The 24636-nt window shown below is 36.9% G+C and overlaps 1 protein-coding gene across 4 annotated transcripts in view; it reads right to left on the bottom strand.

The window, feature by feature from the left end:
• ESYT2 (extended synaptotagmin 2) overlaps positions 1-24636 on the bottom strand; it is an 80098-nt gene that overhangs the window by 3261 nt on the left and 52201 nt on the right. The window contains exons 8-23 of one of the 4 annotated variants that reach the window (XM_051812864.1): positions 21927-22047; positions 21166-21342; positions 20679-20761; positions 19369-19417; positions 18596-18685; positions 17945-18040; positions 15133-15234; positions 10938-11000; positions 8908-8982; positions 7726-7812; positions 6746-6895; positions 5336-5724; positions 3151-3249; positions 2450-2581; positions 995-1100; positions 68-117 (exon numbers count right to left, since the gene is read on the bottom strand). In XM_051812864.1, the coding sequence (XP_051668824.1) occupies positions 68-117; positions 995-1100; positions 2450-2581; positions 3151-3249; positions 5336-5724; positions 6746-6895; positions 7726-7812; positions 8908-8982; positions 10938-11000; positions 15133-15234; positions 17945-18040; positions 18596-18685; positions 19369-19417; positions 20679-20761; positions 21166-21342; positions 21927-22047 (1869 nt within the window). The remainder of the gene's footprint in view (positions 1-67; positions 118-994; positions 1101-2449; positions 2582-3150; positions 3250-5335; positions 5725-6745; positions 6896-7725; positions 7813-8907; positions 8983-10937; positions 11001-15132; positions 15235-17944; positions 18041-18595; positions 18686-19368; positions 19418-20678; positions 20762-21165; positions 21343-21926; positions 22048-24636) is intronic. The other 3 variants (XM_051812865.1, XM_051812866.1, XM_051812867.1) reach the window with 3 other exon arrangements.

Genomic DNA, 24636 nt, shown 5'->3' with positions numbered 1-24636 from the left:
AAACTATTATTAACACTGCTGTTATTGTATATAGTATCTTTATTAATGAAGGCAATACTATACTTACCACTGGGTCCAGCCTTTAGCAAGTTCTTCAGATGCCAGAGGTATTAATAACTGTGGAAAGTTAAATTACCAATCAGTGTATTGTGTGTGCCTTTTAAAGATCAAATCTGACAATCCTGTCAACTCCAGCATAAGCAACACCATTAGTAAACAATATATTTTACATCCCTGTCATCATAGCTCTCTGCTACCTGCCTGACTGGTAGTAAAGTTTCAAGTTGCTGCTTTTGACCTCAATATCCACACCCCTCAGAGGCACAGTCCCAGAGCACCTCACAGCATGACAATGGCCAATAGCCCTCCTGGGAAACAGGAAAATTGAGGATGCTCTTCACCATGAACTGACCATGATTCTGTATCTCTCATCCTCTTCAGAGGTCAAATATGGTAATTTTCAAGGGTGCAGGAATATACTATTCCTCTTTCATGCTCCAAATCAGATGGGTAGGAAATAGGGTGATTTAATCTGTGCCTATAGAACACTGAAGTCATAAACACTACAGCTGGTGGTGGTACTGGGAATGTCTCCAGTAGCAGTTCTTTCTCATGGATTTTACAAACTGGAATTTTAATTTCTTGTGTGTTTCTCTAAGAACTCTTGCTTGTCTTTCCAGTTTTGTTTGAACATTTTCTGAGATATCATCTGGTTTCTCCTGGTTATTTCCTTTCTCTGGTGATATGATTATTAAGTCAGACAAGCACATTTCTTTTGTTACTGTGAACTTAATGCTCTCTAGAAGAGATTACTGCCTCATTTTTGTCTGCTCTGCAGTCTGTTCCTTCCCTTACTAAAGCTTGACATATTTTTTGAAAGCCTCATACCTGACTCAGGTGCTTCAATCAACACTAACAAGCTCATATCTCAAGAGGATTTTAGCTTTATTTAATAACATGCTGTATTAACAGAATTTGCTTATTGTCAACTTACTTTGCCAAGCAGCCCTTTATCTTTGGACAAGAATCCACCACTGTTCTTCACTGCTACATCTAGTGTTCTTCTCTGTACTTCAGGCAGGGAAACACTGAAATCAAACCTGGCAGGCAAAGTGATGCTTTAGAGGGAATTCTGTACCCAAGGTGCAAGGTCAGCTCCTACAGCTAAATAGCAATTCAAATCAAAACCAAGCCATCCTCCTCCCCAGATAAAAAATGAAGTCTGAGACAAATGAAGAAAAAAACCCCAATGTTTTGCCTAAAATTTTGCTTCAATATCAACATCAAATGTTTGAGACTTCTGTTACTTTTGATATCTAGAAGGCATTGATAAAACAAAACAAGGGAAAAGTCAAGTACTGACTCCAGAGAGAAGAGAATGTGGAATCCTACTACACTGACAGCTCAGTATCAGTATTCTCCGAAAGGGAAAGACTGGTCAGTCTTACTGATCTTTGGTACTTGATAACCAGAGCTGCTTTTCTTCTCTGGCACACTAAGGAAACACATCCACTTTTAAGGAAGAATGTAATTGCTAGAGCAGAAACTTTGAGAAAGTGAGGACAAGGTTATACCACAACCTACATCTATTTGTCACTACAATTCCTAAACAGCTTTATTGCTTTGCAATACATTTTACTTGGAAAGGCACAGTAAAATAAATCTATTACCTGGAATGAACAGGAGATAGCATCCTGCACTACCAGGAAAACCTACCAGAGCCTCTAAGTAATGACTTACAGATCTCCCTTGGACAGAAGGGATTGAAGTGTTGCTTTTCCTGAGTTAATTTTCTGTCTATAGAGAAAGGTCTTAATTGAAAAGTGATAGGTGGGAAACTAAGGGGCAGATGTGTGAGGGAAACTACTATCAAAAAGCAGAGTTTAAGGATAAGTCTTTTTCTGCATTATAATGTTGCACAAGCTTGTAAAACTTCCAACATATGGGCCCAGGATATAATTTATGAGGAAATTTCCTGACTCCCTGGATGCTGAGAAGTGCTACCAAGCAGATTGACTGAGCAATTTGACTATGAAGAGACACTGGCTGGCCAGTCCCCCTGAGAAGGCAGCAACAGCCAGGCAACCAGCCAAACATGCTTCCTGGCAGGAAGGGACACCAACAGCACTGGCCAGCCAAAGGCACTCGTGTGCTGGTCACCTGCCAGCAGAGTGCACGCTGCTGCTTAGCCACCAGCACAGGGGGGATGTAACTGGTGCAGGATAAGGCAGGAAGGAGAGAAGTGGCTGGGAAGAGCAAGAAGGGCTGTAGTGAAAACAGGGAATAGAAGGACGGAAGAGCTGTTATAGCAGAAGAGAAAGGTGTGGTCAAATCTGATGGTGACAACTAGGAGCTCCAACCTTCATCTGTCCAGGAAAGCTCAGAAACCTTGATTCGACAGCTTTGTAATTACATGACATAAAACTACTACACATAGTTTAGAACATACATTTGATCAAACACTGGGTTTAATGTCTTCTTTGATACATGTGTTTTTCTTCTTCCTGAGCGTCTCTTATCGGGCAGTAAATACACTCGCACGTACGGGTCAGATCCTTCTTCTGAAAACGCGATTAGATTTCTGCGGCCATGAAAAACGAGGAAAAGCACTTAGAAAATCAACAGGACATTGCTGAATGTAAAGTGTCTACACTACTATCACTTCATTTAGTACATGAAGCAGTTCTGGAGCATCCTGCACAAAGTAAGGTGTGCAGGATACAGCACACAGGTAACAGCAGTGGAAAACAAAAACTAAAACAAACGCCAAGCAGTGACTTGTTCAACACCAGAGAAATGGTAAGCAGACAGCAGAGGTGGGAATACAATGTTTCCTAAATTCCAAATCAAAGTCCTGATATGGCTTCTCAAAAATCATGTGTTTTAGCCATTCTGTGCAAAATTCAGTCTCTTAGAGACAACTTCCAGACACTGCTGATAAAAATCTATAAGTCATTTTCATTTAAAATCTGACAGAAGCATAATAGACAAATACAAAATCACAGCAAAATCTTCGACAAAGTTTTTAGTGATTCTGATGTTTACAGATATGTTACCTTAAAAATAACAAAGACAACCAATTTAAAAGTAAGGCAAGCTATGAAAAATTTACAAAGAAATATAAAATGAAATTGGGTATTTTGTGCTCACCTGCACGAATGCACCACCACAATCAATTTGTTTCTTTGTGAACTGTGACGAATTGTTAGCTGAATCTGTCCTAGTGGAGACTGCCCCAGGGTTGTTCCACTGCAGGAAAAAGCAGAACATTACGCTTAGTTTTTAAAATGCGTATTAAAAGTAAGACCCAACTGAAAGAAATGCCAGGTAGTTTTCCCAGAAATCACGTATTATCCATTTAATTTTTCTCTAAACCAATGTGAAAGAGAGCACATGACCATGTTCCCATCAGTTTCATGTTCCTTGTCCAAAAACTCTGCTCTCCAAAATAAGCCGGGTATTCTTGTCAGTTTGGAGGTCAGCTGCTCCTCAATACTTTGAAACCCATTATCAGTAAAGAACTTGCTTACCCTAAAATAAACATTAAAGCAATGTCTAGGAAATTGGAGAGAACAGTGGTGCAAACTGTAGTGAAAACCTCAGTGATGGGCTACTCCTACCTATGGCCCAGAGCCAATCATAACAATATAGATATTCTTGGGATTAAGATAGTGATACTTAAACCCACTTATTGTCTTAAAGCTCAAACCACAGCATAAACACAACCACTTCACTTTTCTATAGCTAATATCACAATCAAAGTAAGATTAGAATCAATTTACACTTACAAATACATGTCATGCCTAAATAAAAAGCAAACACCATGTTTAAGAATTTTGAATAGGCCAATATTTGCAGAGCTCCCTCATCTCCATGAAATGCTCATTTTAGTTTGTGTAAACTTACTATGAGTATTTTCCATATATTTCATATTTTTCCATATTGCACAGGACAGTATATGGCATATTTAGCATTTTTCAGTCACCTGAAGTCACTTCAAAGGAGAGGCCTGCCTCTTGTGAATACCTACTGCAGAGTGACTGCTCCATTAAAATTCTCAAGTAACTCCCTTTAAAAATTAGAATGAAGCACTTCAGTATTTTCTTAGTTCAAAAAGATAAAAAATGACCAGAGCACCTAAAAATTTGTGGCCTGCAATAAATGACCTCTTTACCTGGAGCTTTACCACTCTTATCAAATGAGAAATTATGACATTTGTGTATGAAATAAGGAGTAGTATTTCAATATTTATCATGATTAACAAAGTGTAACCCAGTTTTGGGCCAGAAGAAAGACTGGTAAAATGAAGACAAGTCAGCAGAGGCCCATAAAGATAAATGGGGGTCTGGAGCTCATAAGCAGGTGGTGGATTTGTACAAACTGAAGAGGCAGCCAAGAGCAGACTCAGCTGCAGCCTTTCAGTACTTAAAACAGACATTCTAGAGAAGATCGAGTCTGGCTCCTCGGGGCTGTACACAGTAAAATAACAAGAGGTCACAGACAACTTGCAGCAAGATAAATTTCAATAGAAATGAGAAATGTTTTCACAGTGGAGTGGTTAAGCACCAGAGTTGTTGAGAAGGTTTATAGAATCTCCATCCTTGGAGATATTAAAACTTGTTTGGACAAGGCCCAAGAAACCTGATCTAACTTTGAAGAAAGGGCTGACTGACCTCCAGAGGTTCCATCCAACCTATATTATTGTATTCATTTTGTGAAGTCTGATAGAGAAAAAGATGAATCAGTGCAATCCCTTACAAATAAAAAAATAAAATATTTCTAAATAGGTTCACAGAGAAGCTACATGAGTAGGGAAGGAATGGTTTGCACTCTCCCATTCAGAGCAGAACTGCTGCTCAGCTGCCTGTACTTGGTAGGTACAGCTGCCCACTGAGGCAAGTAAAAAAAATCAAGAATTTAAGGAAGCATGGCTGCAGCAATCCTGAGTGAACAGTAACTGACTATTCATTTAAAATTCTTTGTAGTCAACTATCTCTCTGAGTAATTAAAAAATACCAGCTATATTCAACCTTAATTGGTTTAATTAATGCTAATAGGATTCAGTGGTGAAAACAGGGAACTATTGCATGGAACTACAGAGTGCAGCCATGAGAACTAGGTGGACTTTATCTTTCAGATGATGATGGCCGTGGTAACTTCTAATTGCAGAATCTGTCTTAACTGAGGTACCGAGAACAAGCAGAAAATCACAGTGACAGAACAGTGGAAAAATATGACTGCAGTGAGAGCTAAGCACTCCTCCTTTGGCTGCACTGGCAACATTTTTTGTAAACCAACTTAGATGTGCTGCAAACCCAAGTGATTCAGGCCCTACTTCTCCAGCTGCCGGAGCCTCTGGCGCAGCTCCTGCGTGGCGATGGGCAGGGAGATGTCGGAGGCGATGCTGGGAGTGGGCTCCTTGACCGACAGGTGGCTGGGGGAATAGGAGAAGTTGGAGGCGTGCAGGCTGGAGGAGCTGCGGCTCAGATCCGTCGGCCACTGCGGGCTGGCATTGGCAGCCTGACTTTTTTCAGCTGCATCAGTTTTTTTATCACTGTCAGTCACTGGGGAAGCTGGAAGAGGCTTGTTTGAGTCGGGTGTAGGCGAGACGGGAACCTGAGGCTTGAAAGATGATTTTCTTGCATCTTTGGAAACAGATGGCCTTTTTACTTGGGCTGAGTGTTGATGATCTGGAGATCTCGCTTGCTTTTCAAGAGAAAGGACCTAGATACAGGAGAAATACAGATGAGATTACTATTTTGAGTATAAAAAACAGGAATAAATTTGTTTCTACAAGAGTACTGGCTTGTGACAAGTTGTAAAGTTCAGATGCTAAAGTAGAATCAAAAATATTCACATTTATTCACTCTATAACAGGAAATGTTTTGCATGGCAAAACACAGCTCCACCTTCTTTGTGGCAACTGCAGTAACTTTGAAACGGTGTGAAATTCTCCATTAATTTAGAATTATTCTCATTATTCCCTTCCCATATTCTATGTGCTTCTGGTGCAAGTGCTATTTAATTTGTATCTCTAGCTATCTGGAAAGCTATTCTATTTCTTTCTTCTAGTTTTTTGAAATTTAATCTTACATCACAATTTTTTCTCACTCATTGTCCTTGCTTTCTCTTTTATAGGTTATTTTAATTTATTAATGACATGTAAACAAAAAGGGTTTTAGAAAAGAAAAAATAAGTGTGACAGTGTTTGCAAAGAGATATACTACCTTATTAAATCAAATAATTTAGCTGGGGAAAAAGAAAACCAACTTTCAAGTATGCACGTTTTGTCTTCAAAACACACTCAGTGTGCTTGAAAGATGGTTTGAATTTTTCCAGGACTATGAACATAATTCCTTTCCCCATAAACTTTATTCCTTTTAAATCATCAAGACCTCAGTTCCATTTCTAGACAAAGGTGATTTCTGATCTGTACCCTACTGAGTCACAAGAGATTTGAAGGAATCCAGATTCCTAATGTGATTTCCTAACCTAAAACCACGGGGAACCTCAGTTTTAATTAATGCAACTGACACTGTTTTGTTTGAAACATTGTCTGTTTTTTAAATAGAACATTTTTAAATTAAAGGTTATTTTGTGTACTGATAGCACTGCAACAACTAAGGACACTTGGCATTTGACATCAAAGGAAATGTACTATTATCTTCTTCAAAAAGCCAGTAGACCAGGAGCCACAACAGCCCTAAATATTCAGACATTTACAGTGTGAAAAGTTTTAGAGTACCCTGAGTGCAATCTTCATGTTTATAGTGCTGTTTGGACCAGAGTTGCTCAACTGGAACCGCTGATGCATAGTTAAGTCTTCACTCTCTAGCAACTGGCTTAGAGGCAGCTTGAAGTTCCCCAAAGAACACTGGTGCTGTTCATCCCTCACCTGAAGTAACACAAAAGCCAAGTCATTTTGCATCATCTGCTTTTGTAAGAATTAAGAGAAAGAAAAGGAAATTTTATTTTAAACAAATAAAATCCAAACAATACTGTAGTTCGTTCTTAAACCAAATTTCCTTGATTTTAAGATTACTTTACATTGATGAAGGTAAAAGCAAATACACTCAATGCCTAGTTTCTTCAACTCTGCCTTCTACAGCAAAAGCAGAACAGAGCTAACCATCACATCTACATCTCCCTGATCCACAATCAAAATAATTACATGGTTTCCAAACTCTGTGTGAAAATGAATTTCCACAACTGTTATAGGAAGAGTAACTAAGACAGTCCTCATTTACACTTCAGTTGCTTTGAACTATGTAAAATGATATGTCAGCAGTGTAAAAGGATATCTTCTTCAGTATTTGGATAAAGCAAATACTTCCTTGGTATGAGGAATAAAATCAGCCACATGTAACAGAAGTTTCTGTTAGCAATTAAGGCTGCTAGTTCAAAACAGGTATCCATAATTTATTTGGTTTTTGGGGGTTGGGTTTTTGTTTTTTGGGGGGTTTTTTTGTTGTTGTTTGGTTGGTTTGGTTTTTTTTAGAGAAGACAACCATTAACTATGTTTTTCTAGTGAGAGTGTGGTTATAGTCTTTCTTTCTTTTAGTAGTAAATGGAAATAAACATTTCATAGCCTGGTCTTAAAAAAAACACTTAAAGTATAATTTTCATGGTGTTCACCATTAAGTCTCATTTCATAACAGCTTTTAATGTCTGAATGTTACTACTGCAATGTCTTAGGAAAGAAAGTGTGAGAGCGAGACAACGTACCTCAACTTCAAGATCTTGTCTTTTGGGATTGTGTACAAAGAAAGTAAAGTTTTCCTCCCATACTGGTTCATTGGTCTTGTATCGAATCTGAAGTCAGAGAACAGGAAGCACACAAATTATGAAACAGTTTAAAGTCAGTGTCAAGAGTTGAGTACATTTTTCATTTTGGTGCTGCAAAAATTTATGTCTGAAACTTGACATATTTAAACAAAGGCCAGTGGGATCTACCCACCCAAAGCATATATAGTATCAGATATTAAAGTACAGAGGACATGGAGGAGAATATGCTTTGTGTGAACTTCACACCAGGCTACGAACGAACGCAAGGTCTTCAGACTAGCATGTTCTCTCTTCACATACTCCTCAGTAAGTGCTTAAATAACCCAGTGAAGCTCCTAGAATATGGTATTTTTCCTTCTTATCTCCACTTAGCCATGTGGGAAATTTCACTGCCAAATCTCACTACCTTCAGCAAACCAGTAATGCAGGGGGAGGCAGAGCGGCAGAGAGAAAGAGGCGCTCGTTGAAAAAGCCACCTACAGGAGCAAAGGACTTGGATTTTTATCTCCACTCTCCAGTACATATCAAAACTAACACTGTATGTGAGATCTTCTTTAGGCTTTGTGACATAAAGAAGCCAAATTAGATGTCCTCTCCCTTTGGCTCACTGACGCTTCTACTTAAAAAGAAAAAATTGTTTTGCTGTGGCTATTTTATTTTCATGAGCTGTTTGAATGCACAGAGGTTAGTTATGGACAAGAGGAGAGGTGTGCTGAACACCTTTGGGCAGAATCAGAGGGATCACCATCAAGATCAATCTCATGATGGCATCTGTTACAGGCCACTCAATTAGGAATGAGACATGGATGATGCCACCTTCTGACAACTCAAAGCTGTGTCAGGTCTGAAGAACAAGGTTCTCACTGAGAGCTTCAACTACTCTCATGTTTTCCAGGAAAGCACCACTGTGGAATGACTGCTACAAATGTCTAAACATCCCATCTCTACTTGCAGACAGTTTAAACTGAGTCAGCACCCATTCAGTCTTTGGCTGCTTGTTGGCAGTTTCAGTTCTGGTGGTACCTTAGTGGTATGTGCTCCATGGCTTGACAGCCAAACGCCAAACCCACAGAGCCACCGAATATTTGAAGACAGAGCCAGGTATAAAGAGTAGGAACTTACCTTACTTTCCTGTGCCTTGTGCCCAACTGACAGCAAAACAAGTGGGTTGGGATTGCTGTTTATTTTCTTTCCTGACTGGTAAAGAAAAAGCAAAAACTTTGCCTTCAGAATAAAGCAAAACCTCTCTCCTCTGAAACTTACTGACTGCATCTTAAAAATACAAATCATATGCATTCTACTGTATGTTTATCTATGATTCTCAGTATTTTATTCAACTGGCTTGAATGGCAGACTGGCTGTAACTGGTGAACAGATCCACATAAAGGCATCCAACTATCTTGAATATGCTGAAGCAAAACCCTACAAATAAGTAGGAGCTTTAGACTCCTTTTCATTTTCTTTGAATGAAACTGGTAAGGTTCAAATTCTTATCTTTTAATGAGCATTGCAACCCCCAAAGCTAATGAAGCATAGTTAAAACTGCAAAATGAATATTTCATGCAGATGGGAGATATGAAGAAAGCACAAACTCAGGAACTTTATATACATTGCTGTAGTACTATTAAATTAGAAGGGATACCAGAACACTGATATTCCCTCCTTTTCAGTTTGGGGAGAAAGAAGATGTACTATAATGTACCTGAGGGATATTTCTACAGTTTACAAAATACTCTTTCTTAGAGAATCAACCATCTGCCATATCTGAGCCTTGCTCACCAGCTATATAGCATTACATCAAACTGTGGAAATAAACATCAGTTTAGAAACAAATCATGTATGCAAAGGAACATTCCCAACTACATTTCTTTCACAAATTTCAATTTAATCTAACAAAAATTTAAGTCAGAAAGAAAACTTAGACACGAAAGTTAATCATCTCAGGCAGGTGTTAATGCAGTTTAAAAGGCCTAGAAAATGTAGGATACATGGTTAATAATATACTTTGAGTTCTACCCTGTAGGAAATGTATAGATCAGGTATGTCAACAGAAAGCCAGCTAAAATGTACTTAATGCATGTAAGGTCACAATTACAACCAAGTGATTCAAATATTGTATACTTTTGAATCAAGAACGTGCATGGTTTAGATATTTTTGGGATCTGAACTTACATTTTAAACATCATACTTTCACTAATATTACTCAACTTTAATGTGACATACTGCTTATAACCATCCTTTCCTTCAGAAATAAAGCTGTTAAGAAAGCACTCCTTTCTTGGATGAATGCTGCATTTATCTTTTTTATGATTTCTAATAAAAAATATTTACCTCTCAAGGAAAACAGAATACAAAGGTTTACCGAACAGAAAGAAAGTCAGATTACACTGCAACTGATGATGTTTTAAAATAGTAGGTGACATGTGTTTCATTTTTTTCTTTGTCCATAAAACAGTGCCTGAAACTTTCTTCTCTTCATAAAATAATGAAACTACAGGAGCTGACAAAAAGACCCTGTTGCTTATGCTGATATGTAAATATAAATAATTTTAATTTGTGCTAAATAGGTGGCAATATGTACACACACATATAATGCACCTCTAACACCTGCTACTGACAGACTCATTGTTGACAGTCTATTTAAAGACTGCCCCTTGTCCAGGTTTCTCCAGCAGAGAATTCAGCTCATGCCTTCCAGGGTTGCCTATCAAAAAGCTGGGCTAAATTTTTTTAACATTTATATAAAAGACGTAAACCTTCTAAAAACATCTGGCAGGAACAAGATTATTTCAAAAGAGTCATTCAGAGCTGACTGATGAATATCACTCAGTATGTAAAAGATGTCTCAGCTTTCATGTCAGCTTTATTCTTTAGTTATAGCTACAAATTAGCTCTCAGGATGATTTTTTCCCCCAGTCTTCTAAAGCAGTCTGTACTCCACTAAACTGATCTAAAGTCCAAGTCACCACAGACCACAGTATTTTATCAATGTCTTGACAGTGTACTGAAATCAAATTTAAGTAAAATGGAATTGCACTAAATACATATCCACCAACAGAAATTCTATCCAGTGTTTGAAGAGAAGTGTTGCAGGCATTTGTGTACTTCCAATTACTTTTGTGACCTTAAATGGACAACTATATTAGTTTTACCTTTAGGGCTTTCTGAACAGCAGCCTTCTTCAAGCCATCAGGATTAAAATCTAATGGATTATTCTTTTAAGTCAGGAGAGAATGAACATAGGAAGGGTTAATAAGTCATGCAATGAAGCAATTTCACTAGGTTAATTAATTATGACATGACAACATAGGACAAAGCAGGGAAAAAAAACCAACCTAAAACAAACCCAACATCTTTCAAACAAAACAGTGAAGCATCACAATAGCAACAATAATGCCTGACAAAACTTTTTTTTCCTCTTCTCCTCTGAATGTTTGTATTTTGCTTTAAAACTAATATACCCACTTTCAATCTGCCTATATTTTCCTTATCGTGTTTTTTTTACCATAATAAAGGTAATTCACAAAAAAATTTTTATTTAATGCCTGATGCCCTATGAACTGCCTTCTGAATGAACCTTTTTAAAAATTTGGTTAAGCATATTCCCACAACATAGAAGCTTCTCTGATGATAAGTCAAGTAATTATGTGAAGGAGTCCCTTTATGGGAAAAATTCCAACCCCATTGATAGGAACTTAGATCATTATAAAAGTCAAAGTTGTTTAAGCCTCTTTAGACAAATAATGCAAACACTGCACTCTAACTAGAATGAAGATATACTACTTTACTCGACTGTCAATCAAGACATGCAAATATACCAACAATAGCAATTCAAACTGACTTAGCAGGACAAAACTTCTGACTATTTTCCATTAATTAAGCAATTTTTTAAATTTTATTTTGAAATTAATATATTGCTTTTTAAGTGAAATATGTAAATACAATAATGTCACAGAAATTTTTCATTCAACTTATAAAAAATAATTTCAGGAAGTAAGATTTTGAAAGAAAACAGACTTCAAATAAGTATACTTATGGCTGGTTTTTCCTTTAAGTACGCATTTTTGTTTCAAGAGAATTCTGCTCTAGAAGTTGTAGTGTGTAGCAATAAAAAAACCTGCAAAACTGACTTTTAAAACATGTTGGTTTATGAATAGAAACTGATATTAATGCTCTGCCAAAAGAAATGCATTTCTGAAATGAAAATCCAAGTGACTAAAATTTGAAAAGAGATTTAACCTTTATGCAGAAGTACTGGTTTACATTTTCTTTTGGGATGTCATATGCTCAAGTTGGCCAATATATTCCACAAGATTCCTGCAATCCTGCTTGAAAATTTCTGTTTCAGAATGAACATGCAATATGATTAAGCTGGAGAGAACCAGAAATAAGGTTTAGCTAGTTTTGTGGGATATTTTTCTTAAACATCATTTTTCCCTAAAGGAAAATTAAGGAATTGTCCGCAGTTAATTCTCTGATACATTTGGAACTTAATATTGAACTTCAAAGATGGAGACTGCACACTACCCCTGGACACATCAAACCTAATGTTTAACTATTTTTCATTAGAAAATTTTTAAATGCCCAGTAGGTACCTTCTTTGCTGCAGTTTAAGCACTGCTCCCTACTTTCAGAGAACTTTGTTTGCAGCAGTCTTGCCTCATTTCTATCCACTCCTTTAGTAGTTGTGGCTGCCCCATCCCTGGAAGTGTTCCAGGCCAGGCTGGATGGGGCTTTGAGCAATCTGGTCTAGTGGAAGGTGTCCCTGCCCATGGCAGGGGGGTTGGAACTAAATGGTCTTTAAGGTCCCTTCCAACTCAAACCATTCTATGGTTCCATGGTTCTCACCTCCTCTACTGGTCACATTTACTGGCTTTCTCATTATCACCAGTGCTGTCCTCCAGATCTTAAATTGCTATGGCCAAAACCAGGGCCTTAGCAATGGCTAAGTGGAACAGGAGGATTCATTCATACATCTTACAGGCTACATTCCTCTTTTCTACACACAGTGCAGTGTTGTTTTTTATAACAATATGATATAGCATACCTACAAAGCTATTTCTGTAGGGCTTTCCTTCAGACAACTATTTCCACCCCACATTTATAAGGATGCAATGACTGTCCTCTATTTTCTCAGATGGCATCTGCAACTCATCAAATAGTTTTGAATCTTAAACTGTCCCTCAACTTACTGGACATTTTTCCTTCACATTTGCACCTGTATGTTCAACACAGATCTCCTTCCCCCTAAATTGTTATTTCAAAGAATTTTAAAAGTTCTAAACCAAACCTATGTGGTCAATTATAAAGGCAGGCAACCAATGATTCCTGGATATCGAATATGTCTCAGTTCCTCTGGAATCATAGCAAGGATGGGCCAAGAGGGACATCAGCTGGGGCAAATATGTTTAAGCCAGACTTCAGGTTTTAAGGGAAGGAGCTGCAGGTCCATAAGGATGGTGGCTGAAAAGCTGGGAGGGAGGAGACTGGGAGTACTCAAGATAAAAAGCCAAGGAAATGTCTTGCCTTGGGTGACAAAACAGCCTTGCTGTGGTTCTGAGTGTCTCTGCAGTTGTAGGAAAAGAGGATGGGTATCCAAAAACTGCAGTGACAACTGACACACTGGAGTTCTCTAACAGATGGTGACATTTGCAGTAAATCCTAATAACAAACCCATAAATTATACAACAAACTGGTTTGTTATTAAGCCAGGTCCTAATTCAATGCCCTTTAGAGTACAACTCATTACTTCTATTGACTCACTAAGTGTTGCTTGGAATTAAAATAGAGCTTTAGAAGCTTCTAAATCCGTGAGTGCATCCCCAACTGACAACCAGAAGACAGGCACTGATCAGTAAGAGCTAATTTTAAATATAAATAATTTATATGTTATATAGACACCAAAATTGTTATGAACTGACTATCATAAAACTAGCCTTACTTTCAGAAATTATACTAAGAACACTATTCATACTCCTTAATTTCAGATAGATCAGATTTAGATGGGTATATGTCTGAATTTGGTGTCTCAAATGTAGATTTGCAGCTGTCAAACTATCTAAAAAGGAACAGGGAGCACTTGGGATTTTACTCTCCCTATATAAAGTGAGCTCCTTTTTTAAATTTTTAACATTTCCCCGCTAGTTCATGTTACATGTTAATTAGATAATGAACTTCTAGGTGTGAATGTTTGTATAATACCTTGTGTTTAAAGATGCCCAGGGCTACACCCTTAATTTTAACAACAATTATTTTTAAGATGTATCTAGTATTTGTAAAACTAAAAGAAACAGCAACTACTTATCAGTGTTAACAGCAAAGTGACTGAACCATAGCTTATGACCTGCATTTCTTACTCATTAAATTTTAACAGGATTGGATATCAGATGGAACTTTTTGGATACTTTAAAAGTAACTTCTACACAGAAACTAAGGGAAAGGGCCACAGAAAAGGGTTTTGCTGCTATTTGGGGGTGCAGGGTGGGGGAGGTAGAGCAGAGAGAAAGGTGTTTTTAAACCAAGGATGATGTAGCCAGCCAGTAACAAATTTGTCTGCACAATCTACAAAGGCACACCCACCTGTCTCTGGGAAAAGAGTTCTTACTCTGAACAGATTCTCAGTTTTTTTGAAGATACCAGGGTTGTGTTTACAGATTTAAGTGTAAGGCATTCAGAGGGTCATCAGTTTGTAATAATTTCATAACATTAAATTCAAGCAAAAAATATTACTTGGTGGTTCACCCTAGCCTGGATTTTCCTGACTAGAGACTTATTTGAAAAAAAGAAAAGGAGCTTGGGAATTTGCAAAACAAGGAGCATCATGGAGTGAAATAGAATTTACAAGGGAATTAATAGTTTGGGGAGCAGAAAAAACTATACCCATTTTTAAAGCAATACTTGAACCAGTGTGGAGAGGTTGCAAGTTCTTACAAACATTGAGTGCATCACCTTTTAAAGAAACTACAGGGATGTTGGCTGCAATATTTTTTAGTTTAATTTCTTTGCAATAGAAGCCAACAATTCACCAGCACACAGTGTGCTAGAAGAGTATGCATTTTATTTCTCAATGAATCAGCAACTTAAGTTAAATGTAAGAGCTTTTACAACAAACTTATCTTGGGTTTTTATCATAAAAGGTTAATTACTTACCCAATGATATGCTGATCAATGAAATTTAAGTAGCCTTTAAAATGCAATAAAAATAGCACAAAAACAAGGCACACTTGTTGAAACCATGCAGGAAAACAAATTGCATGCTCTCATTCCACTAGAGTGAGTGGCTTTAGTAGCACTAATCCACACTCTGGCAGAGAAAAGGTACAATACAAACAATACCAGAGAACTCACAAATAGTGCTCTATAGAGTGAGGTAGTGTTTTCACAAAAGACTAGTCCCGATGCTCTCCTCTCTTTTAAGTATCCACACCCAAAGTTTCCCTCGTAGATACTCTTAGGAAGATGGAAATGGAAGGAGAAAGCAGAGTGATGGGATTGTGGCAGAATGAATGCATAAGCAGCTTTACTACACAAAAAAGTTAAGGAAAACAGTCAAAGGATTCCAGAGAAAACAGCAGATAACAAGAAGTAAATATTTGTCATTACAAATAGTTTCATCTGTTACATGACTTTCTGTAGCACAGCAACGTGAAATGCTTTTTGAATTTTATTTTTTATTAATTATTCAAATATATTAACCCACTTTCCAAGTTCACTCCTGGTAGTTCAGATTTATATGGCAGATCCAACTAAGTAAATTTAAGAGACCAGCCTTCTACACCATTTCTATTTCCTTTTCAGATAAACCATCCCAGTGTCTCAAACCCACAACTGTGATGCACCCATGCAAAAGAAATGCCTGTGTTGGGGTAACTCAGCACTGTAACTCAAAAAACGGCTGAAGGCATGATCTAAAGTGTACTGGTGATAAGCATTAACTTAAAGCAATTTTCAAGGTAATTAAAAGTGCTTATTCATCTAGAAAACATTTCAGCTATAACATTAAATCTGAGCACAAAAGTCTTCCAAACTATTAATAAGGGTCAGTTCTTTCTGACCCTTCTTCATTCTCTTTGAATTTTCTCTTCCCCATAAATACAAGCAATCTAAGAAAGTGATTTTTGTTATTATTCTATATAACCCTTATCACTGAATATGAACAAAACATGAGAAACCAGCAGACTTTCATGTTTAAGTTGTAAATATTGTTCCATATTAGAATCCTGTGGACATAAAAAAGCTGTATTTACTATAATTCACTGCAGTTTATGTAGCAGCTCCATGAAATTGTCTTTATAGAATGTACAGGGATCTTTTTAGTTCTCCTGCATGAAGAAGCCTTCCCATGGTATTTCCCCCCACCTAACTGTGAAGCCTTTTTGCACCTGGTTTTGGAAAACTTGAATTTAACACAGTATCATATTATTTTATTGTTGTAAACTTGTACATTACTTTCTATTATATTCTTTATAATACTGGAAAGAAAATGACTTGAAGTTAAATATGGAGTCTTTTGTAGCAAGTGCTTGTCTGAGCTGGTAGAGCAAGTAAAAAATAAGAGGGTTAAAGAGGTCCTGCATTATGACCAACATTCTCAACCCACCCAGGTAGTCTTGTTCTCTAGGCAGAACATCAGATGCAGCAATAACAAATTTGGGATCCTGTTTCCAAATTTCCTAACTGGTCAGCTTTGTGAAATGAACTTCCCCTTTCTGTGCCCTAGAGTTTAGATTGTCTACTTTAGAGACAATGTTAGAGAATGCTTGTTTAAAACAGGAAGGTAAAAAATTAACTTATGTCAAAGCCTCTGAGTATTTGCTGGGGAAGTTAATCTAATATAGAGAAGCAGAATTGTATGGAAAGGATTGGAAATTGTGGATGAGAGAACTCTGAATCATTTAAGTAAGAGGCTTTAGTTTATTTTAAGAAATAGATTCAATTTGTTTATTTAGAAATAGAACAAGAAAATACAGATATCTGATCAATTGATCTAGTGCATAAAAGAGACAGCAGACAGACTTTCTGGGTGCTGCATTATTCTGAAACTGATGCTAAGCACACCATAATTCTATTCTACTACTGCTTCCTCTCTACTGGAGTAATTATTTTCTTTTTCTGCTAAGTTACAATTTGCCTGAATTCAGTACAGTGAGGTTAAAAAGATAATGTGGGGATCTATTCCAAATGAGTCTTTTTAGTTTTTAAGATAGCTCAGAAATACTAATTCCAAACTGTGCTCTATACACCCTGGAACAACCATGTAATCACTAGTCAGTGATGTAAATTGTTTGGGCTATTAAGGTTTGATTTGTTACCACCCTGATGCAGCATTTTAACTTAAAATTGAGCAGATAAATTTGCAAAATGCAGGCAAAAATATCCAAGGTTTGAAAACTATATTCCCTTGTCAGTATTTCAGTCATCACTTCCAGAACTTCTCCTCTAATAGCAATGCTGAAAAACAGCAAAACTCAATGGTAAGCTTCACATATCTCTTTATAGCAGGGTTTAATTTAATACTGCTATCAGTTACAACCAGGAACATTACTTTACTAACCTGAAATAAATTCCAAAACAAGCTATTTTACAGTCCCATAGGATAATCCCTAGAGTGACAGAATCTTTATTTTTTTTAATGTTTTGCACAAACAAATAAACAAGTCTGCAAACAACAATCTGATAGCAATCTCCTCCAAGTGTTCTGCCACTGTAACATCAACTGCACAGTATTCATTTCATGATGAGGACTTCAGTACCTTCATATCTCCAGCAATACCCTGAGCCAAAGCAAGCAAGTTTACCAAGTTTACTCAAGGAAGTGGGTTTTTCCCAGTTAGTTCCTTAAAATTCCTCATGCTAATCCCATACTATTTATAGAAAACACTGTGTAATAAAAACATGCAGCCTTTCAAGTCCAGGAAAGGAGCATTCTTTAAAGAAAAATCACACTGATCAAAGAGTAATGTTTTAATCAATAGATAGCTATAATACTATCCTACTAAAAAAAGTGGACCTTACAATACACGTTTTGAAAGAAGAGAAAGTAAAAATCCATGGCATAATGTGTGTTAGTAAAGCAGTGTGTCATACCACCAAGCAGGACATGCTGGAAGTACTCAAGAGAGATCCATGACAAAGGGGTGTCCAGCAGAATGGAACTTACGGGCAGATTTCTTGCCGAGTCCAAGTAGAGGATAAGCAATGCAGATGAAAGCCCATCATTGGCCTGGTCTTTGTCAGCTCTAATGCTTGTTAGCACCTAAACCAAAAGCACACTGTGAGCCTTTCTGAAAATCAAATACTACTGTCTCATTCCTGAAAAATATTTTAAAGACATCTCCTGAAACACAAACGTTCACAAATTCACCCTGTGACACAAAAAGTAAGTTTTCAAGACTTGTATAGGTTTTTATGGGATTTTTATTAGATTTTTATTTCCAGTTTTATGGAAATTTCCACCACATTTCCTAATTGTTTTTTTTAGATTGGACAGATTATAGTATCATATCCAGCTTTATATCCTGGGCTAAGGAAATGTTAGTTGCTATTCTCAAACAATGGCATTAAGAGAAAAGAATAGAATGACAAAAGCATTTTAAAATCCCGTGTCACGTTATAGTCCCAATAGTACATTGACAGTTAGGAAGGGTTTGAGATTTCTGTAGACACATAGCTTGGAATAAAGTTACAGGTTTATCTGATTGCACAACAGCTAGAGAATTAAATTACTTATGTAATTAACAAACAAAAAATCACTATAAAATCACCCCACAGTGATTAAGATTAGAATGAAAGTAATGTGTTCCTTTAATACCTTGTCTAGATTGTCAGCAGTTGGCATCAATGTGAGCCATTCCAGTTTTAAATGCAACTTGCCTTTGGACACTTCATCCAAAGTAAACCACTGAAAATCAAGCAAAGTAATGTGAAATACTTTGACACCAAACAAATATATTACTGCAATTGGTTCTTCAGGATGTTTAGGAAACACTAAGCTCTACTAGACATCTCTTAGAGCTGAAGTCTGCATAAACTGAAAAGATCTGATTCATTGTTCAAAAATCACATAAAATATTACAACACAAATAACAAGAAATAACATAACAAAAACAGTCAGACAAACCTAACTATGTAACTCTGTTATATAGTAAAAGCATCTTTAAAATACCAAGAGAATTCTTTAAGTTCTATAAAGGTGTTCTGGGAATAAAAACCCTGCATAACGCTACTATAAAAACTTCTCTTACATATAGGACAAAAATTAGTCTGCTAAGTCTAATAATAGTTAAACTGGGTAATTAACTACTCTCTTGCAAGAAAAAACTCTCATCAAATATGTGTTACTATTTTTTGCATTTACATAGTAGCAACCTTAAAACCCCAAGACAGTCGAAAAATGGCATTATTTTCCAGATGTCACCAGTTCAGATATTTCTTAAAACACTGTACTGATCATCAGGGGATCTATTTCTATACCATTAAGGTTATTTTTGCACATATAGGAACAATACTCAGGAAAAAAATAATGGAAGAACAACTACATATACAACATATGGATCTTTTTAAACCAAAACTTACTGAACTTACCTCATCTAGAAGACGTTCCTTTTCAACTTCAATTAAATCTATCATCAAACTAGAAAAAAGGGAAAAAAAGAGTAGTGTTTTAGCTAAGAAACAAAAGATCTAATACAGAAGTCAGCTTCCCCTGTGCTTGCTGAGTATCCAGGCTTCCACTGAGATCAAAAGAGCAGAATACTATTCTTTTAGCCCCTAAGAGAAAGAGAAGTAGGGAATGAAATGGCTGAACAAAGATGAGTGCAGGGTAACAGAAAATACACCTATGCTAGAGCCCAGTTTGTAGCTACAAGAGCAATGACACAATATGGCTCACATATATATGACCAAAATCTCAAAACAGAGACCATGTCCAAACTACCCTCTGCAAACAGCACCTGGACATATTCTGTGACCAAATTCATGCTCTGGCAGTGTCTGGGAGAGTGCTGGTTCACACGAGCTAAAAATGTACCAGGGAATGAATCTGCTAAAAATTAAACAGGGCAGACAACTGCATGCCAGTGCATGAGCATTTGTCTGGCTTTTTATTTTATTAGTACTGATGTCTACATTATATCACTTCCCCCACCACCACCTCAGTGCAAGATTAGGGAAGTGCAAAGAAAAGAAGCCTTTGTACTACCTACTTCTTTATTTTAATGAGAAGTAGGTACTGTTGCTCCTGTTAAGAGAGAAGGAGCTGGAAAGATAAGGGAGTTCTACTCTGTATGGAAAGCAACAGTGGGAAGCTCCAAAACTCTGCAAGAAATAAAGGTGACAAATTACTGGAGAAAGAAGGTGACTGAAACCCTGAGATGTTTATGGGTAAACACCTGTGGCCTGTGGAATCCAAGAGTGACTCATGTTTGCAAAAGCATTATAGAAATTTTTTTTCTTTAATCAAATAGTTAAGATCAGCTCTTAGAGAAAAATAAACTAGAGACAGTCATTTAAAAGCTATGATGATGAAGAATATACACAGTTATAAAACTGTATGAACTTTGCCTGAAGAAATAATTAAGACTTAGTGTCAGCTGACAAACATTAAACAGCCAGGGCACAATTCTGGGAACCCACAATACTCACCTTATTTTTTTCAGAAAGACATAAACATATAGATATGTATATATACACACAAGTACATTTTAATATAAATATATTTACATACATTAAGTAATTAGGGAACTACTTACTACCTTAGTTTTGAAAAGATAATTGATTTATAAATAGTTATATAGCAAAACCACAACTGCAATAAAATAAAAATAATAAAAAGACTACATTACAATATTTCATCTCTTTTCAACACCCACTAACATATTCTCCATAACATTTACCTTCCCAGGAAATCATCTTTGTCTGGGTCTTCATCAAAAAGCTCAATCTCTAGTTCCTGTCCTGGATGTTCATAGACTAAAGCCTGGAAGCACAGTGAGATGGCATTGTCAGTGGTTAAACTAAACTAAAAAGTTGGTCAAATGGCACAGTAACAGTGCCTTTGTGTAATAACATAGATCAATAAGTAAATGCTTTAAAAAATGCAATTCAAGGAGCACAGAGAGATGAGATTTGCTAATGCTTTTCCAATGAGATTTACTGATGTTGGCTCTAAAAGCCTAAACTGCTTTTCAGAATTACTGGTACTTAGTCTAGACAAAAAGAAAAAAAAAAGTATATACATCAATGGGGCATTTCTGTTTTTTGTTACAGAACTCTGGGCTTTTTTAGCTCCTTGAGGACATTCCCATTGTATCTTCTTTAACAAAAGAAACTTTAGAGGACAACTTTACAGAATGTACAACATGGTATTTTTATTGGTTATACCTCATAAACTTCATTCCATTTTGGATTGAGGTTTTCTTTGATGACCTTGCTTTGGAAAATCTGGTTGCCCACACGGATGATTCCATAAGGATCTGACTTTCCTTTGACAATCCCTTTTAGGTAAGTATCTTTCCCCTCCAGATCCTGAGCTTCAATAAAGTGTATCCTTAGAACACCCTGAAAAGGGAAAAGATAGATCTACGTAGTAATGTGAAAGCTTCCATGTCATCACAATTTATGTAATGGATGTTTTATAATTTCCATTGTGATTTCCTTAACATGAAACTTAGTTTGGACACACTGTAAATAGAGGGATATCAATGATGATCCCAACACACAATAGACCTAGCACTCAAGAGATTCCTGGAAAGAAAAACTGTCATCAACCATTAGAAACATGGCAGTTATACCAAGAAATACCATGCTATTGAAAGTGAGTAGCAACAAATAGTAACAACTTTTAAGTGAAGCACACTAACAATAATTTACAGTGATAATATAAACCATATGCTACTTAATTTTTAGTCTACACAGTTTAAGATTCTAGCAAAAGAGAAAAAAATCTTTCTTGTTGTTCTTATGAAATATTAACTCCACAGAAATTGCTTATAAATTAAATCACTTCTTTTCAGTGACTGGATTCACAATAACTTGTACTACTGCAGTAACCACATTTAGAAATTCACACATGTGTCCTTAACAGTTACTACTGCAGAAAAAACTAAATGCCAAATGGTTAGTATTAACAGAAACATGCTTACCTTTGGTATAGGAAACCGCAGTTGAGCAATCTGCACTTCACTGACAAGGGGGACTGTGATTCTATTTGGAAGGACCAAGTAGTTGGATATTATATCCAATATTATTGTATCTGATAAGCCACTGTTGGAGAAAAGAATCCTCAGTTATTTCATCAGAATTAAAGATGTTATGTCACACCAATAGAATCCTTTTGCTACTTAAAAACCGAAATGGAGAAAATATTTGCCTTTCTGGGGGGAAGAAAACATCTGGTTTTTAAATACCTTTTTTTTAAGTAAAGGATTCTTGCCCAAATGGCCACCAGGTGGAAGCAGCTGACACTAAATAGCAGAAGCCACAGGGATGAATAAAAAGTTCCCGTTTCCACGTCACAGCCCAATTCCCCCCTCACCACCGGCTTTTAAAACCAGCCAGGGTAAAAGGCTGTTGCATAAGTTTTCCTGCTTACATTGCATATAACCAAGCAGATGGTAACTGTTAATTTACTTTTGAATTTAAATAATGATTTAACTGTCCCTGGAAGTTTGGCTACCCATTCCTGTATTGTTATGAAACCAATTGTCCTTTTGAGCTGGGAGGACCGTCATTTAAACCAGAGACACACTGAAAAAAAACTCGTGGCTGAGTTAAATGTAGCCTAGGGAAGCAAAACAGGTTTTGTTCTGTGAAAAGGGAGTGGCAGTGTAATCACACTGGTAATGAATCATTTAAAAACCTAAACCCACACCCTTCTACAAACACAGAAAGAACAATTTCCTAAGCTACGAGTTCACCCAGTTTGGGTCTGAACTGACAACAAATCAGTTCCCTGTCAGACCAACAGCACTGTTTCCTCACGGTGCCTACATGGGCCACAGGCAGAACTGGAGTGCTACAATGCACCATGGAACACAAGTATCCTGGAAGATTTCAGGAGTCTGTGCAAAGGTTCAGAGAGAAAATGATAAAAACACTTGGGATACTCTGAACTGCAGGTGCAGTCTTGCTAAAGCTGGTGGAGCTGCTTCAGGGATGAACGATTACTCCTCCTAAATACACTTCACGATTCCCTTTTTAGTCTTTGTGAAATCAAGATGCAGATAATGCTTGATAACTTAGAACATTTTTTGGATGAAGCACTTGTGTGTAAGCACCTTGTGAAGTTTTCCTAAGACTGAATCTGCAGCTGGGAGTAGCTCTGACTCAGGAGGTAGCACATAAAACCAAAAGTGCTGCAGTGTGAAATACATACTGCATTTTCATTTCAGAAGGAAAATTTGTGGTGAGCAATAACCATTATGCTAGAGAAGGGTAACAGAAGGAACCCATTTAATACAATCCCGTCCATTAGAAATGCACATTGATCTTTCATGCCAGAGATTTGCAACCTGCACAGCCTGCATCCTCTTGGCTACCCACTTCCATTGTAAATCCAGATGAACTATCATACTTGATAGAACATTGGATGACTTTTTAATGGTATCTGTACAACAGGAACAGAAGGAGCTCAAGATCAATGGACAGGTCTGTGCAGACCTGTGGCTAGAACGAAGCAACAGTGGATAAGGTTAAGATACTGCTCAGAGGAAATGTTTCCTCTCCCCTTCTGTGAGTTAATTCACATCTGCCCAAAAGGAGTCTTCATTCTCCTTCCCTTCATGCAGAGTTTATTCAATCATATTTACAGAGATTTTCATTCTACATGAACCCTAGAAATTCATGGTTTCAGTAATTCTTAAGACAACTACTACCAGAAGATAATCGTGTTATCTGAAAAGTAGCTTACTTTAGCCATCATTTTAACATGTTGCTTTTCAAACTTTTTCAGTTCCATTTCGCTAAACATCTAGTTTTCAATTTATGTGTGCTAAACTTTCTCTGAAATGAGCCAAGAATCATTATTTTGTTAGAGTTGACATAAACACTGAAGATAAACATCTCAACCAGTCTTAACATTAAAAGGGAAAAAAAGGCTGAGGTAATGGTAACTTCACAAGCAATAAGCACACTTTTGAAAATACTTCAAAACTTCAGTGGAAAGATCAGATAAATTTGTTTTGTTCCTGCTTTTGTTAGTATCTCTACCTGGAAAGAAGAGAAAGTTCTGCCTTTATGCTCAGTGCCTTAAGGAGAAAACTAACTGACCTAGGTCAGAGAAAGCAAAGGAGCAGTGCAAGAGAGGCAACTTTAAAGAAAGGTTATCTTCTCTAGTATTTAGTTAAGATTGCAGACATTACAAAATTAGCTGCAGGTATAAATAAATGGACTCTAGACAAGCAAAAGGTTCAGAGATTGACTAATCTTCAAATAGAGCTACAGCAAGTCTCCTCAACGAAGAGAAAAAAACAGCCAGAAGCACAACACAGCCCAGTCACTGGGAGGAGTCACAATCCTTTCTGCTAGGATCAAACCGCACCTCTGTGATTCCAAAGTCAACCTCGTAATTTTATCCCAACATAAATGCTTGAATTTCACTAAAACACCTGAGAAAAAGAGCCAGCATTAATGAAATGTCACTAAGTGTTACACAGAGAAACTGGACTCCTAGGAGGTCACAGATATCCTGTCTTCAAAAACATGGAGCTGAAAAAGAACACTGAAGATCATAGCTAACTAATGAATTAAATAAATTCCAAAACAACATGATGGTTTCAAGCTGTTTAAAACTTATCTAGTATTAGCCAATTGGAATGCTCTCAGATACAAGCATTCTTCATGAATACAAGGCAA

Source organism: Manacus candei, unplaced genomic scaffold, assembly GCF_025592945.1.
Source record: "Manacus candei isolate 608988 ecotype Guabito, Panama unplaced genomic scaffold, ASM2559294v1 h1tg000089l, whole genome shotgun sequence".
Lineage (NCBI taxonomy): Eukaryota > Metazoa > Chordata > Aves > Passeriformes > Pipridae > Manacus > Manacus candei.
Note: the sequence above shows the minus strand (reverse complement) of the source record. Positions and strands in the feature narration are given on the sequence as shown.